The 11,536-nt window shown below is 37.4% G+C and overlaps 1 protein-coding gene across 1 annotated transcript in view; it reads right to left on the bottom strand.

Annotated features, from left to right (window-relative positions):
• The window catches only part of LOC107716061 (arginine-glutamic acid dipeptide repeats protein-like), a 120,029-nt gene that overhangs the window by 12,270 nt on the left and 96,223 nt on the right, over nt 1-11,536 (bottom strand). Inside the window, exons 11-12 of the mRNA XM_016522383.1 lie at nt 6,186-6,266; nt 5,847-5,903 (exon numbers count right to left, since the gene is read on the bottom strand). Of these exons, the coding sequence (XP_016377869.1) occupies nt 5,847-5,903; nt 6,186-6,266 (138 nt within the window). The remainder of the gene's footprint in view (nt 1-5,846; nt 5,904-6,185; nt 6,267-11,536) is intronic.

Genomic DNA, 11,536 nt, shown 5'->3' with positions numbered 1-11,536 from the left:
TTGGTTTATACTGGCAGCATCTTTAAATATATACTTACTATATTTCATATAGACGTATTCTAATACTCTGAAATATGTGAACAGTAATATGAGATTACTTAGCCCTTTTATCATCTTTTTCTTGGGTGGTTTTTAAAGGTTTTGTGGTGCAGTTCTTTTTTGTTTCAATTTTAATTTCAATTTCATCCCCACAAGGAGAACACACACACACACACACAGTAGACTCACAGAGCAGCTGCACTTGAGGCAAGGGTTTGATCTCGACACAAACTGTTTCCCGTTCTCATAGATTTCACCCTCATGTTCACATCCTAAATATTTACACGGAAGAAAAAACAAATACACCTTTTATAATGTATATATATATATATAAAATATGTAATATTAATACATTTAAAAAATAATACATTTTAACTAATAAATTGACAATTTTCACAGCAAAATTAACGGCACAAAACTATCACTATATATATATATATATATATAAAATGCATATATAAAATCTAAAATTACTACAGATTATTTTTTACAGTTCCTACTAAGATTTCATTGATAGCGCTGCATTTTTTAAATGCCTTGCCACCAATTTTTGCTCCCACTCTAGACAGTCCATTTTGACAGTCCAAATAAATGCCGCTGTTATACCGTCTGAGAAGAGCCCTGAAAAATCACATTGAGAGGAGACGTATATTACTGTAACCTTGCTCCAAAGTCAACAAAGCAATGTAGCACACTGCAAAAACAGGCTACCATTCAAACACTATTGCCCAACCTTGTGGTTAAATAAGGCAAATGTGAGAGAGAAAAAAAAAAGTGTGCTACAATGGCCTTGGCTGGGGTGTAAAAGGATGTTAAATAGACAACGGATCCCTGCTGCACTGCTGGTTTTCTGTTGGAAAAGAAAAAATAAGCCGTGTGCGATAACAGGCCAACGAGGCACAAGCAGAGGAATCAGCAGTTGTGTTTCCCTGCTGTAAGCGCTTTTAGCCAATGGAGGCAAAAATATGCCACAGCAAGACTTTTTGATGGGGGTCGATCTCTTTAATCCGAAAGATCAAGTTGTACAGCCACAGCTTTGTTCAGAAAGCCAGAGAGCAAACAATACACAGGCTATCCATGCCCACTTTTCATACACACTATACAGAAAGAATTACAATTTATTTGGATGGCCTATCAAGAGAGTCTAAACTATAAAAACGGCCAAGAACACAGAGATAAACAACATTTCCATAAACAACATTTACCAAAACAAGCAGACTATTTTATCAAGCCTGGACAGCTGCTGGCGATCGAGCAGGCCGCCAGTTTTAGCCATTTTAATTAGTGCCCAAGCCCGAATACCTCCAATCACACAAGCGACTCTCTAGGGCACTGGCTGCGGGGCTAACGTCTTTGCAATGAATTCAATTTGACATTTATACAGATCGCACCAGGGCAAACATCTGCTACAAGGTTGTGCCGAGAACAGTTCTATCATGTCGGCCATCTTCGCTTGAAAATTACATGACCAGAGGGCCAGGGCTGCCTCCTTACACAATTGGATCCTGTAGCTGGATTACGCCACAGCTGCTTTACTATATGGCTGTTTTTCCAACGTGACAGAAAATGTCCCCTATACACCACGTCACACACTTGTCTCTATTTTACAACCTAATATTCTTTCTTCCTGCAGGTGCAACTTCAGCTTTGGAGTGTTACCAGTTAGTCTGCAACCTCCTGAATGACGAACGTCCTGTTTGTTGCTGCCGTGTGTTTTGAGTTTGAGCTCCGTCAAGTTAATTCTTTATCGTCTATTTTTTATCTTAAAATCAATTTTATTTATAAATTTTCGTTTCTATAACGTGTGAATATATTAAAGAACAGAAACTGCTCTTTGTTAATAATTGGAATCTTTTCTGGGAGTGTCCTAGGCTTTTTCGCGCTGATGGCCTGCAACCCAGCAGAGTCGGAGCTGAACTCCTTAAGAATTTGCAGATTTCCTCTCAGACCTACTGGTTACTGTTGATAAAGCGCTAACTGTCGGAGATTTTAACATTCATGTTGATAATACAAATGATGCAGAGTCTGGATCCAACCCTTACGAAGATCTGAGATAACAGAACACCTGAGAAGAGATGATGCCAACCCCTCAGAGGACCTCAAGATAATGCCAACCCTGAAACAACTTACAGAACTACCACATTTTGCTATAAATTTGATTGCATCATATAATATTTGCTGTTAATAGTGTTCATCGTCTGTTTGATTACGTCTTTAATTGATTTTTCCGTACATTTCTGCCATATGTACATTAACTGACAGTCACCACTGATAAGCTACCACTAAATATTGTAGAAACTTAATTTGCTGTAAAGTTGCTTTGCAATGATTTGTATCGTGAAAAGCGCTGTACAAATAAACTTGAATTGAATTGAATTAAACTTGAATGAAGGGTCTACCTGGCATTAAAAGCCAGGGGCAGATTTCCAGGAGGTTAAAGAACACAGACTGCACTGTAATCATACCAAAATCACATTCAGATTTACCAGGGACAAATCTCTGTGCCCTTAAAAAAAAAGAAGCATCTGGAAATCTCACCAAATAAATAAATAAATAAAATTATTTAAATAAAAAAAAAAAAATCACAAAAATAAGCTGCTAAAAAATCAATTAAAAAAAGACCATTTATATGCACTGAAAAAAAAAAAAAAACTCAATCTGCAATAGTTATTTTCTATTTAGATCATGTGCAGTTTAAATCTGATTATACTTTGCTTACCAGTTTCATTAGTATGCAATAATCAAAACGAATGGGTCTAAATCACTAAAGAAAAGCATCTAAAGAGTAGAGAGAGTATTTCTGGGACAGCACATGGACAGAGCTGCAAAGCTGTGTTATCTGCGATCTGTAGACACATCATGCCGGGTTTGTTTGGGAACATTTCTTGCACCAGTACACAAATTATTCCATGACGTTGTCTTTCAAGTGTAGGAAATGGTGGCAGCGAAAAGAGCAGAGCCTGCAAGACGACACACCCACTTCCCCAGCTTCCTCTTTTATTTGACTTCATATAAAGCATTCCAGAGAGCTAGTCAGGCCTGGTGTGTTTGCACAGCAGTGGGTGCTTAGCCTTGGCACCAGCTCTTTATGAGAAACCCAGCTAATAAGTGCTGAGGGGGAAAATGGGGAGAGGCAGAAAAGCTGCACTGTATCACCCTCCATGGTACTGGGCATTTAAAAACGCTACGGTCATATCAAATCCTGGACCAGATTACCTGGAAGAAATGCAAAGGAAAGAGTCTTCACCAGAAAGACTGGTATATGAGGAGCAGGAAAGGTTTTTGTGTTGGATGAATTAAGGAAGGAGTTTCAGAATATGCTCTAAGTCACAAACAAGAAAGAGAGGTATGGCAAATGAAACAGGAGAGTGGGAAAAGGACTGTAGAGAAAATAAATCAAGCTTTCCGCAGGGTATTGACTGGCACTTGCACAGAGAGCTGGCTTTCAGCACAAAAGCGACTGCAATCTCAAGCAAAGTGGGGCTTTTTAGAGAACGCTCGCTTTTCTTAGTGAATATTGAACTAACCCCTCAACCCTGCCCTTGAGCAAGACTGTTGTGCCTCCATCTCTCCTTTTTCCATCATTCTCTCTTCTTGTCCTGGTTTCTAGAGGGTGGCTTGATTACGTATGCATGTACAAACTGACGTAAACAGAACAAATGTCTCCATATGAATTGGGATTGCTATTAAATCAGTATAAAATAACATTTCCAAATGTTCTGCTAGCGGTAACAAATTTATGTTTAAAAAAAATTTAAATTAGAAAATAAAAATCATTATTTCCATGATGCAGACAATTGCAAAACCATTATTTGTACATAACACTGCCAGTGATAAAAGAAAATGCAGAAAATTAAGAAATAAGCAAAACTTTCGCTTACTCTCTCAATTCTAAAAAGATGACATGAACATATCTTCTTACCTTGTTGCAGGTCAACAAAAACCAACGAGTAACACATTTCTCATATCAATAATCTCTCTACTCGCCAAACAGGTATCTGGGTGTGTACTCACACAGAGTTAATAATTATTTGCTCTGTATTTCACTTTGTTGTTTCCTCTACAGGGTCACACAGTTCACTAATAATTGAAAAGGGTCATTTCAAATATGAATTCATGGCCAAAGGAATACGTGCTGTTCAGCATGAAGAGTCAAAACAAAACTATCAATGACTGTACTACTTCAAGGGTGACAGGTCTGTACGAAGCTTCCCTCTGCTAGGAGGGATTTTCTTCACTGACTAATCATTGAGCTAAGACAATACTCCATAAAAAATGCACATGATAACCGACCTGTTAGTCAGAGCTTGTGTTTCAGTCTATCTGACATGACACTGAGGCCAGTAAAGCTAACAGCTGACCTGATAAAACATGGATAAAAACACTGGTATGCAAAGAATACTGTACTTAGGCGTGCTAAAAGAATGTTTAAAAAAAAAATCAACTTACATAACTGTAAACAACACACAACAAAAAAAACAATCAGAAGTGTATGTATATATACACATGTATACATATACACATACAGATATATACATATATGGTATCTAGAAATTAATTAAATAATATATTTAAAATATTTTTATTATATGTTATTGTATATAATGTATAGTATAATAACATATTAAATAATGTATTTACTGTAAAATGCTTTAATAGTTTAATAAAAGTTTAAAAGATAAGTTTCTAATATCATCCTAATATTTTCATGTACAAAACAAAACCGCACAAACTTCTATTGACACCATGAAATGCAAAGTAATATGCATTTAACATTTTAACATAACCAAGGAATTTAAAAGGTGCAGTCTAATTTAATTTAAAAAAAGTAACAAAATTACACTTTGCTAAAATTTCTATTACTTGCATTGTGCACTAAAACAAAAGTTTAACAAATAGTACTTTAAGCTTAAGATAAGTTTAGTTCTTTGAGCCATCAGCGGGGTAATTCCAAAAAGCAGGTTATGTGACATACTCGGGTATGTTTGAGGATAAGCGAGCGGATAACCTCGGCTTTCGGTTCTAAAATCGGAGGTTACTTTCAGGGTATGTAAGTAACCATAGTAATTTGCTCTCTGAAGATAACCTGCTCCGGAGCAGGTTATGTTCCAGGGTTAGTTCACTTTAGCGCTATCAGCGCACGTGTGATCTACTGAAGAGCCTTCAGTGGATGTGACAGATAGCGCACAACATATAATATTACAATATGTAATTGTTAATGATGAAGCGCTAATATAAGTAATAAATAAGGTAATATATTATTCTAATATGGTTATTATATTCATTTTATTGGCATATATAACAGTTATCTATATAAATTATAAAACACGATGACAAGGTAATGTTTAATTTATTATATTATAGATATTTATTTATTACATTTTATATTTTCATCTGACACATGGATCGGCATTTTCTATGTCTGAATTCTAAATCAAAATACATATCTGATATGACTTAATATATAATTAGCATCAAACAAACAATATAATTCATATTCTCAAGGATTAAAGATTAAATGAAAAAAAAAAAAAAAAAGATTGCACAACCATCAATTAGGTGGCGATATGCACTAAGCATGTAAACGACCATTGAACAAAAGAAGAAGAAAGAAACAGCATGGCGTGCTTTTTCTTAGCATCCGTTTCCATAGTGACTCGTCGATTTGTCGCTCTGTTGAGAATGTCTCGAGTCTTAACCAGGAACATACTCGGAGTTGAATGAACTTACTCCCGGACGCGTTTTTTGGAACCACACCTCGAGTAAGCAAGGTTTGGGGATAATCAACCGAAAGTTCAGGGTTTAGCTGACGGTAAGTTAACCGTGCTTTCTGGAATACACCCCAGGTGTGTAGCTGTACTGAGCTGTAACCAAATATTAAATAAACAGTCATGATTCTGTTTTGACTAAACATGTCTCAGGGCCCCTGTTCAAGCACCTAACATGCTTACTGTTAAATCTAATATTCATGCACTCAAGTCCATCCGTAAGCTATGGCTTTCAATCATTTCCTTAACCTCTCCATTTTCGAAACCACTAAGATGTAGCTTCAATTTCAAAACAATTGAGAAACCACAGTGAAAAGGAGTTTGTTTTAGTGTCCAAGAACGATGACAAATGTATTCAATAGGAAACAAATGACTTACCGTCTCCTTGTTAGGGAGCAATTCTTTCCGAATCCTAAAAAAGTTTTTCCCGTACTGCCTTAAACCTTTTATGAACCGTTTCTGTTGGGAAAAGAAAAGAGAAAAACAGTTAAAATTAGATTTTTAAGCACCCTTAACAACAGACATGAAGCACTACACATACATTACATTGTGAAACGCAACGCGAAGAAAACAATGTTGTGATCTTAATCTGAAAATCTCTGCTTGTGCTAGCACAGCTCAGCTACAGTGAAAAAATGAGGAAAAATGACAACAAAAGCAGGAATAGAAGCCGAGATTAAACCACAGTAGAAACACGATGGCAGCTCGCCTGAAATCTTAGTGAAAGTTCATCAAGGCGATATGCATATGAGGTCACACAACACTAAAGTTCAAAGCCGAAACAGAACTTCAATAAATTACGACGAATCACAACACACTTCTCCTTAATCTTACAATTTTCACGCTCAACACTTCAAACAGCTGCCTGATTCCTGCGTAAAGTACTAGAATTACAAACCCATTTGCTTACAGTTACTGTAAACAAACAGAACTTAAGCTAACAGTGTTTAAATAATCAGGTTTATGAATGTGAAAAACGACTTAAGCTCTAAAACAAGAAGCAAGAACAGTTAATAAATAAAACAATCACTTAATAAAACCATAATAAAATAACTTTTACAACACAAACTAAACTCCAAAAAAAATAATAATAATGTTTTTACACAGACTGCTGTAATACAAAAGGAGACTGTGTAGCTTGAATGCTTTTCTATTCCTTTAAGAGCCACAGACTGTGAGCCATAAAAAGCGGAGGCAGAAACATTCATAACCAGCGAAGCAGACAACCAGCAGATTTACTTTCTTGTTCCAGCGGCGAGCCCCGCTCCACAGTAATCGCAGTCAACGGTCCTCAAGAAACAAAACTGTTCGGAAAGCCCATGAAAAGTCCAATCGGCACACGACCCAAATTTCTACGTCCACTTGTAGGCAGTAACAAAACTGAGGTGCGAATCCACAAAGTCTCCGAAGGTACGTCGTTTTTTTACGAGCAAGAGATAGCTTGTCACTCTCTGCTCCTCCACTACAAAGGGGAAGGCTTTACATGTGATCTTTCTGCTAGAGAGCCTCTGTTCTGCGGCTGGCCGGAAAACCTGTAGCGGAGCTGTGCGATGCATGGAGGATCGCAGCGGTTGTGTCACACATGCATGTTCTGAGAGCTCTCTTTAAGAGTGTGCGTGTACATCAACTCTACGTCTGCTCTTCTCATTACACAGACTCCAACCCCCTCATGGTGGTTTTTACAAGGGAACTGTGCAGTTTCAGGGAGCACAAACCAGCGAGAAAAAGCCAGGGCAATCTTTGTAGAGGTATTAAACGTGGTTAAAAAATACAAGTCGACTGCAAAACCAGTCGTGGAGTTCCTCCGGAGCTCTTGGCCAACTTCTCAAATGCATACTGGTTATGTAACCGGGAACTGTTTACACATGGCGTTTTGAAGAACAATCTTCAGTGAGGAAGGGAGCGAATATTACTTGTTTCTCTTAAAAAGATTTGAAAAATAAACTTGCAATAAATTAGGTGTTTGAGTATAATGAAAATCCTAATTCTGCAAATTAACACTACAAGCTTTTAAATCTACATCTACCCTCACCAGGGCCTCCGTAATGGGTTGAGATACTTAACCATAGGTGTTAGAAAAAACCCACCACAGACAGCACATTTCATCTGCTGTGGTAAAGAGGCGGATGATTAACCAGTAGGTGGTGCAATGTGCAAAACGAGCGTATGATAATCTTTAAATGCACCTATGACTAAAGTACTAGTTATGAGTTACAACATGTCAGACTCTCCAAGTACCTAAATTATTTCACTCACTCAATGTTTTTATGGGTGTAACATCGAAGCAAGCAAAATAAAAAGGAATGGGGGGGGGGACAATAAGTGCTGAAAAAGTTTTGAAGATTAGAGACTATGTATGATTACCCGGACCAGCATTTGGCACTGTGACCACGGGCCAATAACAGCCACTTAACCAGAACAACTTTAATCTCACACTGACAAGTATCTAACAGCCTCATGTGTTAATGAATCCCCAGCCTGGTGACCACAGGTCTAAGGTGTGTACATGCAGATTTTGTTTAACACATTAAGTGTTAAAGGGATTCCTTGCACGCCTTCATTATCCGAGGTCCTGGATCCTGACCAGGCAGGACAAAAATCAATTACACCTGCCAGAGTGGCGCGTGTTAGAGTGGCCTGATTATGTCACCTTAATTATATTTCCACTACTGTAATATTTACAGTGCACTACAGGCAGGCGGCTATGTGCGCGGCTGTCTCGTTCGCTGCGTGTCGGCTCCACTTTAAGGCTCCATTTCAGCTGCCTGGGCTCACTGTATTCTGAGCGCAACTAATAAATCATCCACCAATCTGATCCCGGAATTGCTCTGCCTCTGCTACGATTGCTCCGGTCCGCCGTTGCTAGGCAACAGGGCAGATGACGGGAGGGGCCGGAGAGCGAGGGGTGAGTGGAGGAGGGGTGAGAGGGGGAGGCGAGCGCTACAGAGTCACCAGCCTCCCGCTCTGTTGAAACAACAGGCTTCTTTCTGTCAAAAATGGTTCCAGTGAGCTGGCTCTGCTTTCTGCCTCTCTCTCTCTGCTCGACAGTGCTTTATTGTAAAAGAGAGAGGGGAGAAGGGAATACAGCTGAAAAGGCTATTGTGATGCGTGTGCACTTCCTGCCTAAATCATAATTGTTAAAAGCTGTAAAACTGGTTAAGATCATTCGAGCATGTACAAACAGATGGTGTCAGACCACTCCGCACAAAACACACTACGTGTGTCCAACACAAACACACACACACAACTGTTCAGAGTCTGGCAGTCTTGAAATACCAGGAATGCCTAACATTTAGCTCAATGGCACAAACACAGGGGGGTCTTATGAAATCAGTGTGCTTGGCCTTTTGCTGAGGCTGCTATGGGTGAAGACGAATGAGTGAGTATACAATTACAGTCACATTATATTACACAAATATGATTCGACATGATGGCACTTTCACACACAAAGCAGCCACAAAGAGATGAGAGCCAGCCCACATCCTGTCCAATTTACCCTTACATACCATCAAAACCACGACAGAAAAGAAGAGAGACATGAGCGAAAACTATCAAATGCCCAGACGTTGTACTAGTCCTATTAATATGAGCAGATGCCTGGAAATGCTTCTAAATCAGGCCATCTTTGCCGCCGCTTGAGCGTTTGCTTAGCGCTCAAGTCTATAAATATGCATAGATTCAGCTAAACCGCAGCCTTTCTTGTTTACGGTGTAAAACCAAAGGTGACAGGAAATACTCCAACACACCCTTCCTGCCTGTGCAACTCTCGTGGCAATAAAAAAGTATTTAAATCTGAGCACAACTGATTCCACTTCACACATAACTAAAATAGTCCAGCGAAAGAGGAAATATCTCCAGCCAAATCAGTGATTGACAACTAGTGGGTTGCAGGTCTGTTTATATTAAGGATGGGCATTTTTCAAAAATATTGTATTCGAGTATTTCGGCTCATAAAAAATGAATATTCTAATATTTATTAATTTGAATGACGTTTAACGAGAACGACGCTATTTTTTAATAATCAAGTTTTTGTCAAGGTTTCTGAACAAGCTTATGATTAGGCCTTATACACAACCATGTCTACAACAACATTATGTAATATCTCAAGGTTTTCTTTAAGTTGAAAACGTGTGCAAAAATAAAAATAAAAATAAAAATAAATATATATATATATATATATATATATATATGTGTATAATATATAAAGAACAAAAGCATTCAAGCTCAAGCAGAGCAAACTGAAAAAATAAAGCAGACAGTGCCAATTACAGTACAGAACATACATACACTTGAGTCGGCCTAAGTTTATCATGTTTATATTGCTTCACATGTTAATGTTGAGAAAAAAATTATATCCACATGCTCTGGAGAAAGTTGGCTCCTCAGTCTAATGACAATAAGAACACGCGCCGACACAGATGTTCCAGAGACACAAAGGTAACGGTGTGCTAAGCAAAGTTTCTTACAGTGCTTTGTATTTTCTGTTCTTAAAGCACTCTCCCTCGAGGAAGCTTAAAGGAAGCATATGTCATTAAGATCATTTGGCTATCAGATAAGCTCTCTTCTCGGCTCACTCGTATGGAGGATCAAGAGTGCCACTTAAAAATAAAATGAAGAATCAATTTGATCAATTTAATAATTCAAACATAAAAATGTATATAAATAAATCACTTTTTAAATGGACAAATACATATATTTAAAGTTGTTTATTTAATTCGTGTTTTTAAATATAGATTAATAAAACAATAAAACAACAAATTTAAAAAATAAATTTTTAATGTATAAATAGACAAATTTAAAATGTAGATTAATAAAACAATAAAAAGAACATTAATAAATCATTTAAATGCACATTTTAAATTGCTTTTTTAAAAAAGCATTTGGCAAAAGCTTTTCTCTCTTTATTTGCCAATTGCTTTTCTTTGTTGTTTTGCCAAATGCTTTTCTTTATCAATTTGTAAATCTAGTTAAAAAATGCCATTGGACAGTACACACGTGGGAGCAACCAATCAACTTTCGCCTCAATTTGAAGAGCCAACCCCTCTCTCACTTGTAAATGTAACACACACTCTCATTGGACAGTGAGAAAAACTATACACATATACTATACAATTCTGATTTTTTTTTTCTTTCACATGTGCTTATATGGTATATATATCATTTGGTTTTTTGGTGTCCTTTTGGAGTTTGTAAGTGTCCTTTTTTGGAAAGACATGAAATTTATCTTGAAAAAAGCCTGCAGAAAATACAGATTTTTGAGAATCACCCTTCAATCTTTTGGTTTACTTTGCTGGATATCCGCTTGTTAAGTCGTGACGTAAGAAATGCTGTTTCCGGGTCCAAGCCTCAACTCGTTTCACTTAAGAATACCATCTCAACAGCTGTTTATGAGCACTGTTTATTCATATTACACATTTAAGCAAAAATGTAAAAACTTACGGTGTACACTACAGTCTCCGTGCTCAAAGCGTCCCAGACACAAATCGTTTTTATATTTATTTATATTTATATTTTCATTGTCTGGCTATCTGGGACTTCGGTATGGAGTTAAGGGTTAGGATTATAATTTTTCTGGTAGTATTATATTACATTGTGAGTGTATATTAGCACCGTTTGATGTTTTCTTCTGGCAGCGTTTGGACCAGAAGCGGTGACGCATGACGTCAGACTTAACGATCGGATAGCAAATGATGACAAAAATAAACATTTGAAACAAGATAAATGGTCTA

Source organism: Sinocyclocheilus rhinocerous, unplaced genomic scaffold, assembly GCF_001515625.1.
Source record: "Sinocyclocheilus rhinocerous isolate Xijiao unplaced genomic scaffold, SAMN03320098_v1.1 scaffold148, whole genome shotgun sequence".
NCBI classification, from domain to species: Eukaryota; Metazoa; Chordata; class Actinopteri; order Cypriniformes; family Cyprinidae; genus Sinocyclocheilus; species Sinocyclocheilus rhinocerous.
The sequence above is the reverse complement of the archived record's forward strand: the minus strand, read 5'-3'. Positions and strand labels throughout refer to the sequence as shown.